Source organism: Salmo salar, chromosome 13 (genome assembly GCF_965601325.2).
Source record: "Salmo salar chromosome 13, fSalSal1, whole genome shotgun sequence".
In the NCBI taxonomy this organism is placed as follows: Eukaryota; Metazoa; Chordata; class Actinopteri; order Salmoniformes; family Salmonidae; genus Salmo; species Salmo salar.
In genome coordinates, this window is record NC_138303.1 from 53,340,184 (window position 1) to 53,357,358 (window position 17,175).

General features: G+C 42.2%; 1 protein-coding gene and 2 long non-coding RNA genes across 5 annotated transcripts in view; 1 reads left to right on the forward strand and 2 right to left on the reverse strand.

Moving 5' to 3' along the window:
* LOC145860045 (uncharacterized) overlaps positions 1–1,807 on the reverse strand; it is a 25,653-nt gene extending 23,846 nt beyond the window's left edge. Inside the window, exon 1 of the long non-coding RNA XR_014380105.1 lies at positions 1,600–1,807. This is a non-coding gene — a long non-coding RNA (uncharacterized LOC145860045). The remainder of the gene's footprint in view (positions 1–1,599) is intronic.
* LOC145850332 (liprin-alpha-like) overlaps positions 1–14,522 on the forward strand; it is a 20,347-nt gene extending 5,825 nt beyond the window's left edge. The window contains exons 3-4 of one of the 2 annotated variants that reach the window (XR_014380103.1): positions 680–1,889; positions 8,044–14,522. Coding sequence is in view for 1 of the 2 variants with exons in the window: in XM_082960194.1 (XP_082816320.1) it covers positions 680–856; positions 8,044–8,212 (346 nt within the window). In the remaining variant the exon portion in view is untranslated. The remainder of the gene's footprint in view (positions 1–679; positions 1,890–8,043) is intronic. The other variant, XM_082960194.1, reaches the window with a different exon arrangement.
* Positions 14,523–15,044: 522 nt separating this feature from the next.
* On the reverse strand, positions 15,045–17,112 carry LOC106567392 (uncharacterized). Of its 2 annotated transcripts, none has more exons than XR_014380104.1 (4): positions 16,914–17,112; positions 15,889–15,956; positions 15,618–15,689; positions 15,045–15,430 (listed from the first exon to the last, which is right to left on the reverse strand). It is a non-coding gene; the product is annotated as an uncharacterized LOC106567392 (long non-coding RNA). The 2 variants fall into 2 exon arrangements; XR_006758588.2 differs by lacking the exon at positions 15,889–15,956 and adding an exon at positions 15,782–15,818 and having other exon boundaries at positions 16,914–17,108.
* Positions 17,113–17,175: the final 63 nt, after the last annotated feature.

Below are 17,175 nucleotides of genomic sequence, written 5' to 3' on the forward strand. Positions count from 1 at the left end.
TTGTTGAGTCTTTGTTTGGCAACATTATGAAAGGTTCTCAATTTTTTTACTTGTAAAATAGGGACATAATTGGAAAATGCCATGGATACCCCAACTCTCAACTTAAACTGGTGACTGAACTAAGATTTGTTTAAGGCAATGGTATTGCTGTTGTGATTAATTCTGTAGTTTTGGGTACCGGTAGTTAGGAGTATGGCAAACACCTTAATTATTTTCTAGGAGACAGACTGAGTCAGTGAGGGTGGTGAAAGGGAAAGAGCCAGGGAGAGAGACTTTCATCACATTCCCAGTGGATCAGAAGTTTACATACACTTAATTAGTATTTAGTAGCATTGCCTTTAAATTGCTTAACTTGGGTCAAACTTTTCGGTAGCCTTCCACCAGCTTCCCACAATAAGTTGGGTGAATTTTGGCCCATTCCTCCTGACAGAGCTGGTGTAACTGAATCTGGTTTGTTTCCATAGTTAAGTTGTATTCTGATTGTAAACTGTCGTTTGTCGATGTATCATTAGTGATCAGAAACAAACATCTTCATCTGCTTGTAATCTGTTTCCATCTTCTCCTCCTATCTTTTCTTCTCATCTTCTCCTCCTATCTTATCTCTTCTCATCTCTCCCAATGTCCTGTCATCTCTTCTCATGTTTTCTTCTTCTTCTCTCCTCATCTCTTCACACTGCAGGCTGTCAAAGGCTGCAGACATGGACCACCACTGGGTGGCCAAGGCCTGGCTGAACGACATGGGGCTTCCGCAGTACTCGCAGGCCTTCCACACACACCTGGTGGACGGGCACATGCTCTACTCTCTGACACAACGTGATCTGGAGAGTCCCTCAACGTCACCAAGAAGGCCCACCAGGTCAGCCTGCTGCTGCACACGCTCAACTTTGACAAGGAGGGCGGTAGTCATGCAAAACATTGTTTTTTTAGTCTTTTTTGTATATATTTCAATCTCTTTTTGCATTTTTTAAATTAAATATACCTTCCGTTAACCCGCCTCACCCAATGTGATACAGATCTGCTATTTTTAGACCTTACAGCTAGAACCTCCATCAGAAGCTAAGCTATCAGATGCTAACGAGCTAATTAGCTACTAGCTATTTAGTCATTGTTAGCCACTGCTAGCGGCCTTTACCTTTAGCTCAGACACCAGCCGCTTTTAGCCTGGATAATACCCGCCTGTCTGCACAGCGCGATATCAACCCTAAGCATATCAGACTGCTTTTCTCCACTACATCACCAGATTCCTGCTGTAAGCTCTGGACCATTACTCCAGATCATCGCAGCTAGCTAGCTGTTACTGAGTGGCCCAGCCCCAAAGCTAGCCTTGAGCAAGGCCCATCTCCCGGCCTGCTCAGTGGACCCTATGTTCACTCGGCTACACAGCTGATGCCTCCCGGACTCTTCACTAACACGACTAGAAGACACTACATCACTGGATTACTGCCGTAAGCTCTGGACCTTTGCATCGGATCATCGCAGCTAGCTTGCTGCTACCGAGTGGCTATAGTGGCTAACGCCCTTGTCCCAAAGCCAGCACCAGTTAGCCTCGAGCTAGGTGCATCTCCCGGCTAGCAAACGAAGTTACTCCAGCTACAATACCTCTTTTGCCAATTGGCCTGGACCCTTTGTCGACACGGAGCCCTGCCGATCCATCACGACTGGTCTGCCGACGTAATTCTGTCCGATGTGCCCTCAACTGGCCTTTATTGGACGTTGGTGAAGACGCTTCTGCCAGCCCCAGCCTGCTAACTTTATGAACGCCGTGTCCCCCGCTTGCTACCGTAATAACGACTGCCTAACGGCTTCCCTGTTTCATCTATCGCTGTTCACTGGACCCTATGATCACCTGGCGAGACAGCTGATGCCTGCTGGACTGTTCATTAATCACGGTACTCCATTTTTGTTTATTGTTTTTCTGTCAGCCCCATCCTCGAACTCAGGCCCTGTGTGTAGTTAACTGACCATCTCTGCCCATTCACCGCCATTTTACCTGTTGTTGTTGTTGTTGTCTTAGCTGATTAGCTGTTGTTGTCTTACCCGTTGTTGTCTTAGCTAGCTCTCCCAATCAACACCTGTGATTGCTTTATGCCTCGCTTTATGTCTCTCTCTAATGTCAATATGCCTTGTATACTGTTGTTTAGGGTAGATATCATTGTTTTATTTTACTGCGGAGCCCCTAGCCCCACTCAACATGCCTCAGATACCTCTTTTGTCCCACCTCCCACACATCCAGTGACCTCACCTAGCATAACTAGTGCCTCCAGAGATGCAACCTCTTTTATCGTCACTCAATGCCTAGGTTTACCTCCGCTGTACCCGCACCCAACCATACCCCTGTCTGTACATTATGCCCTGAATCTATTCTACCACGGCCAGAAATCTGCTCCTTTTATTCTCTGCCCCAACGCACTAGACGACCAGTTTTGATAGCCTCTAGCCGTACCCTCATCCTGCTCCTCCTTCTGTTCCTCGGGTGATGTAGAGGTTAACCCAGGCCCTGTGTGTCCCCAGGCGCTCTCATTTGTTGACTTCTGTAACCGTAAAAGCCTTGGTTTCATGCATGTTAATATCAGAAGCCTCCTCCCTAACTTTGTTTTACTCGCTGCTTTAGCACACTCCGCCAACCCTGATGTCCTTGCTGTGTCTGAATCCTGGCTTTAGAAGGCCACCAAGAATTCTGAGATTTCCATCCCCAACTACAACATTTACCGTCAAGATAGAACTGCCAAAGGGGGCGGTGTTGCAATCTACTGCAAAGATAGCCTGCAGAGTTCTGTCATACTTTCCAGGTCTATGCCCAAACAGTTCGAGCTTCTAATTTAAAAAATATATCTCTCCAGAAGCTCCCAGCTGTGCCCTGGACACCATATGTGAATTGATTGCCCCCATCTATCTTCAGAGTTCGTTCAGTTAGGTGACCTAAACTGGGACATGCTTAACACCCCGGCCGTCCTACAATCTAAGCTAGATGCCCTCAATCTCACACAAATTATCAATGAACCTACCAGGTACAACTCAAAATCCTTAAACATAGATATTATCCTGACCAACTTGCCCTCCAAATACACCTCTGCTGTTTTCAGGGAAGTCAGGAACCAATACACACAGTCAGTTAGGAAAGCAGAGGCTAACTTTTTCAAACATAATTTTTCATCCTGTAGCTCTAATTCCAAAAAGTTCTGGGACACTGTAAAGTCCATGGAGAACAGGAGCACCTCCTCCCAGCTGCCCACTGCACTGAGGCTAGGAAACACTGTCACCACCGATAAATCCACGATAATCGAAAATTTCAAGAATAATTTCTCGAAGGCTGGCCATGCTTTCCTCCTGGCTACCCCAACCTCGACCAACAGCTCCACACCCCCCGAAGCTACTTGCCCAAGCCTCCCCAGCTTCTCCTTCACCCAAATCCAGATAACAGATGTTTTGAAAGAGCTGCAAAACCTGGACCCGTACAAATCAGCTTGGCTAGGCAATCTGGACCCTCTCTTTCTAAAACTATCCGCCGCCATTGTTGCAACCCCTATTAATAGTTTGTTCAACCTCTCTTTCGTATCGTCCGAGATTCCTAAAGATTGGAAAGCTGCCGCGGTCATCCCCCTCTTCCAAGGGGTGACACTCTAGACCCAAACTGTTACAGACCTATATCCATCCTGCCATGCCTTTCTAAAGTCTTCGAAAGCCAAGTTAACAAACAGATCACTGACCATTTCGAATCCCACCGTACCTTCTCCGCTGTGCAATCCGGTTTCCAAGCTGGTCACGGGTGCTCCTCAGCCATGCTCAAGGTACTAAACGATATCATTACCGCCATCGATAAAAGACAATATTGTGCAGCTGTATTCATCGACCTGGCCGAGGCTTTTGACTCTGTCAATCACCACATTCTTATTGGCAGACTCAACAGCCTTGGTTTCTCAAATGACTGCCTCGCCTGGTTCACCAACTACTTCTCAGATAGAGGTGAATGTGTCAAATCGGAGGGCCTGTTGTCCGGACCTCTGGCAGTCTCTATGGGGTTACCACAGGGTTCAATTCTCGGGCCAACTCTTTTCTCTGTATACATCAATGATGTCGCTCTTCCTGCGGGTGATTCCTTGATCCACATCAACGCAGATGACACCATTCTGTATACATCTGGCCCTTCTTTGGACACGGTGTTAACCTGTTGGGGATAGGGGGCAGTATTTGCACGGCTGGATAAAAAACGTACCCAATTTAATCTGGTTACTACTCCTGCCCAGAAACTAGAATATGCATATAATTGTTAGCTTTGGATAGAAAACACGCTAAAGTTTCTAAAACTGTTTGAATGGTGTCTGTGAGTATAACAGAACTCATATGGCAGGCAAAAACCTGAGAAGATTCCAAACAGGAAGTACCCTCTCTGACCATTCCTTGGGCTTCTTGCCTCTGTTTATTGAACATTTAGGATCTTTGCTGTAACGTGACACTTCCTACGGCTCCCATAGGCTCTCAGAACCCGGGAAAAAGCTGAATGATATCGAGGCAGCCCCTGGCTGAAACACATTAGCGCGTTTGGATAGTGGCCTGTCAGAGGACCATCAGACTGGAGCTCGTGCACGAGGGCACGAGATGTTTTTATTTTCTCTCTCTTTGAACGAAAACCACCACTCCCGGTCGGAATATTATCGCTTTTTTACAAGAAAAATGGCATAAAAATTGATTTTAAACAGCGGTTGACATGCTTCGAAGTACGGTAATGGAATATTTAGAAATGTTTTGTCACGAAATGCGTCGTGCTCGTCACCCTTCTTTACCATTCGGATAGTGTCTTGAACACACGAACAAAACGCCGCTATTTGGATATAACTATAGATTATTTGGGACCAAACCAACATTTGTTATTGAAGTAGAAGTCCTGGGAGTGCATTCTGACGAAGAACAGCAAAGGTAATAACATTTTTCTTATAGTAAATCTGACTTTGGTGAGTGCTAAACTTGCTGGGTGTCTAAATAGCTAGCCCTGTGATGCCGGGCTATCTACTGAGAATATTGCAAAATGTGCTTTCACCGAAAAGCTATTTTAAAATCGGACATAGCGAGTGCATAGAGGAGTTCTGTATCTATAATTCTTAAAATAATTGTTATGTTTTTTGTGAACGTTTATCGTGAGTAATTTAGTAAATTCACCGGAAGTGTTCGGTGGGAATGCTAGTCACATGCTAGTCACATGCTAATGTAAAAAGCTGGTTTTTGATATAAATATGAACTTGATTGAACAAAACTTGCATGTATTGTATAACATAATGTCCTAGGAGTGTCATCTGATGAAGATCATCAAAGGTTAGTGCTGCATTTAGCTGTCTTCTGGGTTTTTGTGACATTATATGCTTGCTTGAAAAATGGGTGTCTGATTATTTCTGGCTGGGTACTCTGCTGACATAATCTAATGTTTTGCTTTCGTTGTAAAGCCTTTTTTAAATCGGACAGTGTGGTTAGATTAACGAGAGTCTTGTCTTTAAAATGGTGTAAAATAGTCATATGTTTGAGAAATTGAAGTAATAGCATTTCTAAGGTATTTGAATATCGCGCCACGGGTTTCCACTGGCTGTTGAGTAGGTGGGAAGCGTCCCACTGGCCCAGAGAGGTTAAGCACCAGCTGTCAGAGCAGCTCACAGATCACTGCACCTGTACATAGATGGGCTGTTTACAGATGGGCTATCTACCTACCTCATCCCCATACTGTATTTATTTATTTATCTTGCTCCTTTGCACCCCAGTATCTCTACTTGCACATTCGTCTTCTGCACATCTACCATTCCAGTGTTTAATTGCTATATTGTAATTACTTCGCCACCATGGCCTATTTATTGCCTTAACTTGCATCTAGGCGTTTCGCTAGCGGAACCCCATTCCGCCAGCGGAACGCCTAGCCAACAGCCAATGGAACAGCAGGGCGCGAAATTCAAAACATCAAAAATGTAATAATTTCAATTTCTCAAACATATGACTATTTTACACCATTTTAAAGATACATTTCTCCTGAATCCAACCACGTTGTCCGATTTCAAAAAGGCTTTACAGCGAAAGCAAAACATTAGAATATGTTAGGACACCACCTAAACAAGAAAAACCACACAGCCATTTTCCTAGCAAGGAGATGTGTCAATAAAACCCAAAATCCAGCTAAAATTAAGCACTAACCTTTGACGATCTTCATCAGATGACACTCCTAGGACATTATGTTACACAATACATGTATGTTTTGTTCGATCAAGTTCAGATTTATATCCAAAAATAGCATTTTACATTGGCCCGTGATGTTCAGAAAATGATTAGCCTCCAAAACTTCCGGTGAATGACCACAATGTGCACATTCATTTACAGAAATACTCATCAAAAACATTAACAAAATATATAACAATTATTTAAAGAATTATAGATTTACTACCTCTTAACGCTGTGTCAGATTTCAAAATAACTTTACGGGGAAAGCACATTGTTCAATATTCTGAGTACATAGCTCAACCATCAATGCAAGCTATACAGTTAGCCGTCAAGCCACGGCGTCGTCAAAACTCTAAAATACTGTTATAAATATTTTCTTACCTTTGCTGATCTTCGGCAGAATGCACTCAGAAGGACTCCCACTTCCACAAGAAATGTTCATTTGTTTGATAAAGTCCATAATTTATGTCCAAATACCTCCGTTTTGTTGGCGCGTCCAAAAGGCACGAGACCGGGGCGCAAATCAATAGACAAAAAGCTCAAAAGTTCCATTACCGTTTGTAGAAACATGTCAAACGCTAATTCCAATCAAACCTTAGGGTGTTTTTAACATAAACAATCGATAATATTCCAACCGTACAATAGCATATTCATTACAGAAGAAAAAAAAATGCTATCCATGCGTGAACGCGCATGAAGTAACTACATGACCTCAGACAGTACACTGCTTGAACCGGCTGTTATTCGGTCAAAATTCACCATAGAAGACTCAAACACCTTTGTAAAGACTGTTGACATCTAGTGGAAGCCTTAGGAAGTGCAAGTTGACCCCACAGACACTGTAGTTTCGATAGAAAATGGTCTGAAAGACTACAATTTTCAGACTACCCACTTCCTGGTTGGATTTTTCTCAGGTTTTTGCCTGCCATATGAGTTCTGTTATACTCATTCAAACAGTTTTAGAAACTTCAGAGTGTTTTCTATCCAAATCTACTAATAATATGCAAATATTTGGCTCTGGGCCCGAGTAGTAGGCCGTTTAATTTGGGTACGTTTTTCATCCGGCCGTGAAAATACTGCCTCCTATAGCGAAGAGGTTACCTCATTTGCACTCACTGTATATAGACTTTTTGTTTTCTTTTGTTCTACTGTATTATTGACTGTATGTTTTGTTTATTCCATGTGTAACTCTGTGTTGTTGTATGTGTCGATAGAAAAGTAACATATCTAGGGTTTTGCGTGACGTATTAATTGTATCTGACAGTGGTTCTGCAAAGCTATGCTATGCTTTATCTTGGCCAGGTCGCAGTTGCAAATGAGAACTTGTTCTCAACTAGCCTACCTGGTTAAATAAAGGTGAAAAAAAAAATTGTCTCAAGGCTTAGAAATCCTTCTTTAACTTGTCGCCTCCTCTTCATCTAAACTTATTGAAGTGGATTTAACAAGTAACATCAATAAGGGATCATAGCTTTCATCTAGATTCACCTGGTCAGTCAGTGTCATGGAAAGAGCCGTTGTCCTTATTAATGTTTTGTATACTCAGTGTAGTAATAACATCAACATATCATGAAAACTTCTGACAATCATATGTTTAGTAAAACACTTAGTAAAAGATTTTACTCGAGCAACCCAAATTGTTCAGTGTTGGGGTCATAAAATTGTACATTTTCCACGGTTTTTGTTGAAGGCTGACAAAAGAAAAGGCATGTATTGTAAAAATGTAACCAGAATTAAATGCATGTATTTCACTATTTAAAATGGTTTAGTTACTTTGTGTATAGCCTATCAATCAATGCCTCTCATAATTATAAATAACCAATCAATCAATAATGTCCCCCCCCCCCCCTCCAGGTCAGGTGGTCTACAGCAGGACCATGATAGGCTGGGGACTATGAGCACCCCGCACACGCCTCTACGAAAGGCCTCCCCACCTACGCCATTACGCCATGCCTCTCTGGGCCAGCACACCAGCTTCGCCAGCCACCACACACACACGGATGACGAGGGCAACAGGCTATGAGAATCATGTTCATTATTTTGTATTCAGGTACGGTGCCTTTTAGAATGCATTCAGACCCCTTGACATTTCCTACATTTTGTTACGTTACAGCCTTACTCTAAAGTGGATTACATTTCTCATCAATCTACATACAATACTGCATGATGATAAAGCGAAAACCGGGTTTTAGAATGTTTTGCTAATTTATTCAAAATAAATAACAGAAAAAAATGTATTTACATAAGTATTCAGACACTTTGCTATGAGACTTGAAATTGAGCTCAGGTGCATCCTGTTTCCATTGATCATCGTTGAGATGTTTCTACAACTTGATTTGAGTCTACCTGTGGTAAATTAAATTGATTGGACATGATTTGGAAAGGCATACACCTGTCTATATAAGGTCCCACAGTTGACAGTACATGTCAGAGCAAAAACCAAGCCATGAGGTCGAAGGAATTGTCCGTAGAGCTCCGAGACAGGATTGTGTCGAGGCTCAGATCTGGGGAAGGGTACCAAAATATTTCTACAGCATTGAAGGTCCCTAAGAACACAGTGGCCTCCACCTTTCTTAAATGGAAGAAGTTTGGAACCATCAAGACTCTTCCTAGAGCTGGCCGCCCAGCCAAACTGAGCCTTGGTCAGGGAGTTGACCAAGAAATCGATGGTCACTCTGACAGAGCTCTAGAGTTCCTCTGTGGAGATGGGAGAACCTTCCTGAAGGACAACCATCTCTGCAGCTCCACCAATCAGGCCTTTATGGTAGAGTGGCCAGAAGGAAGCCACTCCTCAGTAAAAGGCACATGACGGCCTGCTTGGAGTTTGCCAACAGGCACCTAAAGACTCTCAGACTATGAGAAACAAGATGCTCTGGTCTGATGAAACCAAGATTCAACTCTTTGGCCTGAATGCCAAGCATCACATCTGGAGGAAACCTGGCACCATCCCTACGGTGAAGCATGGTGGTGACATCATCATGCTGTGAGGATGTTTTTCAGCGGCAGGGACTGGGAAACTAGTCAGGATCGAGGGAAAGATGAACGGAGAAAAGTACAGAGAGATCCTTGATGAAAACCTGCTACAGAGCGCTCAGACTGGGGCGAAGGTTCACCTTCCAACAGAACAACGACCCTAAGTACACAAGTCTCTGAATATCCTTGAGTGGCCCAGCCAGAGCCCGGACTTGTAACCGATCGAACATCTTTGGAGAGACCTGAAAATAGCTGTGCAGCGATGCTCTCCATCCAACCTGACAGAGCTTGAGAGGGTCTGCAGAGAAGAATGGGAGTAACTCCCCAAATACAGATGTGCAAAGCTTGTAGCGTCATACCCAAGAACATTCGAGACTGTATTTGCTGCCAAAGGTGCTTCAACAAAGTACTGAGTAAAGGGTCTGAATACTTATTTAAATGTCATATTTGAGTTTTATATTTTAAATACATTAGCGAAAATGTCTAAAAACCTATTTTTGCTTTGTCATTATGGGGTATGGTGTGTAGATTGATGAGTAAAAAAAACATTTAATCAATTCCGGAAAGGCTGTAACGTAACAAAATGTTGAAAAAAATCAAGCGACGCTCCTCAGTCCGGAGCCTCCAGCGACGCTCCGCAGTCCGGAGCCTCCAACGGCGGTCCGCAGCCCGGAGTCTTCAACGGCGGTCCGCAGCCCGGAGTCTTCAGCGGCGGTTGGCGTTCCAAAGCCTCCGGCAATGATCCACGGTTTGGTTCCTCTGGACACACAGAAGCGGGGGGATCAGCGGGCGGTGGGGGTGCTACGCCCTGAACCAGAGCCGCCGCCAATTATAGATGCCCACCCAGACCCTCCCCTATAGGTTCAGGTTTGCGGCCGGGAGTCCGCACCTTTGGGGGGTGGGTACTGTCACACTCTGACCAAGGAGAGCTGGTTTTTCTCTGTTTAGTTAGGTCAGGGTGTGATAGGAGGTGGGCATTCTAGGTTTTTGTTTACTATGTTTTGGCCGGGTATGGTTTCCAATCAGAGGCAGCTGTCTATCATTGTCTCTGATTGGAAGCCATACTTAGGCAGCCTTTTTCCCTTGGTTTGTGTGGGTAGTTGTTTTCTGTTTTGTTAGATTTACCTGACAGAAGTTGGCTGTCATTTTTGTTTATTTGTATTCAGTGTTCATTTTCATTCAAATTTACGATGAGCACTCAACACGCTGCGCCTTGGTCCCCTTCATATGATGCCCGTTACACTGTAGGTGAATTAGAGACACTCCATTTAGGATGATATGTTATGTTTGGTATGGCTACATAAGACAGATGGTTACTTAATTAGTCAACTAGTCAACTACTTAGCATTTTAGCTAACTCTTCCCCTAACCTTAACCCTTTTAGCTCACCCTTCCCTTAACCCTTTAATCTAAATCCTAAACTTAACCCTATCCCCAGGCCTAGCTAATGTTAGCAAGCTAGCTAATGTTAGCCACCTAGATAGAATTCGTAACATATTGCATGTTTATCATTTTTTTTAACAATTTGTACATTTTGCTAATTCGTAACATAAAATACAAATTGTTGTTCGTAACATATAATAGAAAATTGAGGATGGACATCCACAAATGAATATATACCATACAAAACGTAACATACCTTAGAAATTCTAGTGTCTCTGATATGCGTACAGAATAATACGAAATGTCCTGAGACCAGGTTGCAAAAACAAGCACAGTAATTACCCTATTGTTAAGAATGATAATTGTTACACTGATCAGAATAAATAGATAAGACAAGATGACATAAATCTTCCCCTACACTTTAACCAAATTATTTATTGTCCCTCCTCTTGAATCAAACTTACATTTTTGGGTTCACAATCTGACAAAATTAGTTTTATAGCTATAAATCAGGTCACCCTACCAAACTTCCCTGCTATAACATACTGTTGGTCTGTCTGCTGCCTTTTTCTTGTCACAGCCTAAATGCCAACCACCAAACGAGGAGACTAATGCAAGTGTGGATTAAATCGACTAGTACATGCTGTCAAAAGGCTGCAATCTGCAACAGGGACGGGAGTAACAGAAACCTAATTCTGTTGGTAACATTGTACGCAAACAGTGCTACCGTGCTGCTCTTTTTACAGTTTTATACACAACCTTCTCTTTCCCCATTAACCCCACTCTAATCTTGAGGGGTGTTTCTTTAAAACATGCATCCAATCCCCTTTATCCCTTACACAACTAGACAGCTTCAATGTGCTGTAGTTCACAGTGCTGTGGCAAAACAGGACAATGATAGAGGTTCAGCTCATGATGTTAAATTGCAGGCGCAGATTTTCCGATTAGATTTTCCGCATTGAAAAGCAGTACTTTTCAATGTGTGAGATACAGTATAAGAGGAGTGCCATGAGAGCGTGAGATTTGGGTCAAGTGCGTGTGTCTCACGGACAATGTGTACGAGTTGGCAGCTCTGATGTGTGTGTTTTAGTCACAGTAGTGTACAGGCAGTGTTTAATATATGTTATTGAACCCAACACCCCCCATGCTTGACAGAGGTGAATTCATGACACACGGTTCTGTTGCAACAGAAACCGCTTACTCCAAAGGCTGGTGAGTTCCGATTTGCCTTAAACGGAAGATCTTTTAAAAAAAAGAAAACGAGCAGCTGGAAGAAGTTAAAGGAACCCAGTGAACTTCACTCCATTTTAGAGCATGGGAAGAATCTATAAGTTATAGATGTGCAGCTTGTGCCAAACATTTCGCAGACTTTTCAGATTGGAATGGCAACGCTTAGAAAGCATACAATTAAAATGAACTACAACTTCTGTTTAACCTGTTTGGGATAGGGGGCAGTATCGCTATTTTACGAGAAAAATCGCATAAAAATTGATTTTAAACAGCGTTTGACATGCTTCGAAGTACGGTAATGGAATATTTTGACATTTTTTTGTCACAAAACGCGCCCGGAGCGTCACCCTTCGGATAGTGACTTGAACGCACGAACAAAACGGAGCTATTTGGATATAACTATAGATTATTTGGAACCAAAACAACATTTGTTGTTGAAGTAGAAGTCCTGGGAGTGCATTCTGACGAAGAACAGCAAAGGTAATCCAATTTTTCTTATAGTAAATCTGAGTTTGGTGAGGGCCAAACTTGGTGGGTGTCAAATTAGCTAGCCGTGATGGCCGGGCTATGTACTCAGAATATTGCGAAATGTGCTTTCGCCGAAAAGCTATTTTAAAATCTGACACCGTGATTGCATAAAGGAGTTCTGTATCTATAATTCTTAAAATAATTGTTATGTTTTTTGTCAACGTTTATCGTGAGTAATTTAGTAAATTCACCGGAAGTTTGCGGTGGGTATGCTAGTTCTGAACAAAACATGCTAATAAAAAAGCTGTTTTTTGATATAAATATGAACTTGATTGAACAAAACATGCATGTATTGTATAACATAATGTCCTAGGAGTGTCATCTGATGAAGATCATCAAAGGTTAGTGCTGCATTTAGCTGTGGTTTTGGTTTTTGTGACATTATATGCTAGCTTGAAAAATGGGTGTGTGATTATTTCTGTCAGGGTACTCTCCTGACATAATCTAATGTTTTGCTTTAGCTGTAATGCCTTTTTGAAATCGGACAATGTGGTTAGATAAAGGAGAGTCTTATCTTTCAAATGGTGTAAAATAGTCATATGTTTGAGAAATTGAAATTATAGCATTTTTAAGGTTTTTCGTATTTCGCGCCAGGCGCTACCAGCGAAAATGTGGATACTCATGTTTATTGATGAAAAAACAAGTAAAGTATCCACTGGAAAACCAAACAAAACAATACTCACGACGGCAACAGTGTGACAGGCTAAACAAGCAGTGATCACAAACAACTACCCACAACCCCAAAGAAAAACACACACCACTATATAAGACTCCCAATCAAAGGCAACTCAACACACCTGCCTTCAATTGGGAGTCTAATCACCGACACAAACCCCTTAACATACAAAAAACCTGCCACATCCTGACCCAAAACTGATACCATACCTCCCTCTGCTGGTCAGGACGTGACAGTTTTCAGTCAATCACAGATTACAAAAAGAAAACCAGCCCCGTCGCGGACATCGACGTCTTGCTCCCAGACAAATTAAACAACTTCTTTGCTTGCTTTGAGGACAATACAGTGTCACTGACACGGCCCGCTACCAAAGCCTGTGGGCTCTCCCTCTCCGTGACCAGCGTGAGTAAAACATTTAAACATGTTAACCCTTGCAAGGCTGCCGGCCCAGACGGCATCCCTAGCCGCGTCCTCAGAGCATGCGCAGACCAGCTGGCTGGTGTGTTTACGGACATATTCAATCAATCCCTATCCCAGTCTGCTGGTAACTGAACTAAGGTAACTGAACTAAATGACTATCACCCCATTTCACTCACTTTTGTCATCATGAAGTGCTTTGAGAGACTAGTCAAGGATCATATCACCTCCACCCTACCTGACACCCTAGACCCACTCCAATTTGCTTACCCCCCTGAGGTCCACTGACAATGCAATCGCCATCTCACTGCACACTGCCCTATCCCATCTGGACAAGAGGAATACCTATGTAAGAATGCTGTTCATTGACTACAGCTGAGGAGGCTGAAGAAATTTGGCTTGTCACCTAAAACACAAACTTTTACAGATGCACAATCGAGAGCATCCTGTCGGGCTGTATCACCACCTGGTACGGCAACTGCACCGCCCTCAACCGCAAGGCTCTCCAGAGGGTAGTGCGGTCTGCACAACGCATCACCGGGGGCAAACTACCTGCCCTCCAGGACACATACAACACCCGATGTCACAGGAAGGCCATAAAGATCATCAAGGACAACAACCATCTGAGCCACTGCCTGTTCACCCCGCTATCATCCAGAAGAAGAGGTCAGTACAGGTGCATGAAAGCTGAGACTGAAAAACAGCATCTATCTCAAGGCCATCAGACTGTTAAACAGCCATCACTAACATAGAGAGGCTGCTGCCAATATACATACTCAAATCTCTGGCCACTTTAATAAATTGACTTAATAATGGTATCACTAGTCACTTTAAATAACCCCACTTAAATGTTTACATATCCTACATTACTCATCTCATATGTATATACTGTATTCTATACCATCTACTGCATCTTGCCTATGCCGCACGGCCATCGCTCATCCATATGTACATATTCTTATTCATCCCTTCACATTTGTGTGTATAAGGTAGTAGTTGTGAATTTGTTAGATTACTTGTTAGATATTACTGCATTGTCGGAACTAGAAGCACAAGCATTTCACTACACTCGCATTAACATCTGCTAAACATGTGTATGTGACCAATAAAATTTGATATAACTTTGTGCCAAGGATGCAAGTCGTACATACATGTAGTTATTACCATGCATGAGATCCCCCACATTGTAGCCTGTACATTTAATATATTCACTGATCCTGTACTCTACCTTGGCAAATAATGGTGCAGTTCAGGTATGAATGTCTGAGAATTTTTCATTAATTTCCAATTCCAGTTTTATCAAATTCAAGTCTTTCAATGATGCTATGTCTGCATGTATGTATTATACACTTCAACAGTGTTTACCAATCTTGGTCCTGGGGCATCTATGGTTACACATTGTAACTATGCAATAGGCTACAAACATGATTTAACTAGTTAAAAGCTGATTTATAATTATAATATCAATTATAATATAATTTATATACAGAAGTAGAATTTAAAAAAAAACAGTACACTACACTTCCTATGCATCATGTAAATACTCAAACCGGTTCATCTCAATATCTAATTTCCTTCATCTGCATTGATCTGATAAACACAGGACAAGTGTAGTATTTCATCAAATGAGAGACTTAATTTCAACCAGTAGAGAATGTGAAATGCTTTATTGAAAGAAGTTAATTATCCAAGTGTTATAAATACATGCATTATAAATATTATAAATACAAGTTCAATCTGTACTTCAATGCATATCTGTTGTGTATTATGAAAACAGAGGAAGAAAGGTGGCAAGAGAGGTGTAAAAGACAAAGGGAAAGAGGTAAGGACATATGCTGCCTTCCCTGCTCCTATGATTAATGAATCACAGTGCTACCCTAATATTCTCTCAGTTCATCACAATTACATAAGTGTCTCTAGTGGTGTCTCCTAACCAGCCTCGGACTCCCAGTCGGCCCGAAGGTTATCTTAAGAGCGGGTGAGGTGGCGATGACGGGACTGGGGGTTGGCATCCTCTTTCACATCAAAACATTTCTGCAGACGAGAGAGCATGCTTAAGCCTTGTTTGTTTTTTATTCTAACACTCAGTCATAATCAGGAGGTGAAATGCAAAACTGACCTTGGATCATTAACTCTGGGACTACTACATCTCCATCTGTATTTCAATGTAAAGCATCCTTTTAATAATACTTCCTGTTGACCTGACCAAGTGACCTCTCACCTCTGATCATGCTGTGCCCTCTATGTAGCCAGTTCCGATGCAGGAGGGGTTTACCGACACATCTGATATAACCTAGAGGATTTAGGGAGAAGAGAGAGGGAGGAAGTGAAGGAGAGAGACTTATTGAGAAAATAAGGTAGTTAAATCTGTGTGTGTGGCCTCACCTGGTGTCCACACTAAGTAGCTGCAGAGTACTTTATGCTGAAAAACATGAACGGACACACGAGGACAAACAATTTAGCATAGTTATAGAAATAATGAAGTGTCTTACTATTCTCCATGGTTGGCCCTCTTGCCTATTCTTTGAAGGAGCCACAGTTATACACCAGAGCCTGCTTACTGCACAACACAATCCATCAATCAGGTTAATACATGAGTGTGTGGGTTATAGGGTTTCTAATTGTTCTAAATTTGTTCAATATGGGTGACTTATAATAGCCTGTTTTGGTTTTGTACAGACGTCACACCCTTACTTAAACAGCACCCTCTGCTAAGAAGTAGAATCTACAGTTACATGGTATCTGGGGTAATATGGAAAATAGTCATTATTAGTCATTATTAGACTTTTACATCACCATGTAATTGTGGATTACTAAAGTATAATATCCCTTATAACAATTCATGATAACATCAGATTGATAGATGCATGTGCAAAAACACGTGCATGTGACAATAACAGGATCATTTCAAGGATAGCATCACAAATTAATACAGAAATACCACTTGATGCTTGATGATGAGTTGATCATTTGAATCAGCTATGCAGTGCTAAGGCAAAAACAAAAAGGTGCACCTTTGAGTCCCTAGGACCAGGATTGAGAACCACTGCTCTTCATTGGGACAGGCTTTCATAGCTCTCTTTATCTGAAATTCCACAGCACTAAAATTCCACTGCAATGAATATTATGTTACTATTATCTCTGTCCTGTCTTCTAGGGACTAGAACTACACACAAGTACCTGCCCTATCCAGAATAGCCTACTCACTTTGACAGTTGGTGCTGCTATCCTTTCACCCTCCTCCATGGCTGTTAGCTAGCTACCTACAAATGCATTTGGAGTTTGTTTTATACAGTGATAAATACATCAAGATAGCTAGCTAATATGAAGTTAGGTACCTGGGTGATATTTAATTAACTTAGCTAACTAACGTTATCTATACAGTATGTAAAGTTGGCTAGAAAGCTAGCTGCCCAATTAGATTTAGCAGGTCATTTGAGTTAGCCTGCACTGTAGCTAGTTAGCTAATAATACATCGTTTTTTTTTTTTTTACATTTTCAAAATGTATTTACTTACTTGAATAGGTTCTCCCAGCCATGTGGACAATTGGAAACAGGGCAGCAAAGTTTGTCACCAGAGTGTTTTAGAGCGTATTACTATTGAACTATTTACACATTTAATAACCAGACATTCTTACAAACTTGCTATGCTGAATTCTTGACGCACCCTCGAACTTGTTGCCATGTACTGCCAGCACGCCCACAAGCGAGTCACAATGGGCTGCCTAAGCGCAACGCGGCAATTTACCGCTTGCTAGTGTACATACCCGGCACATGGC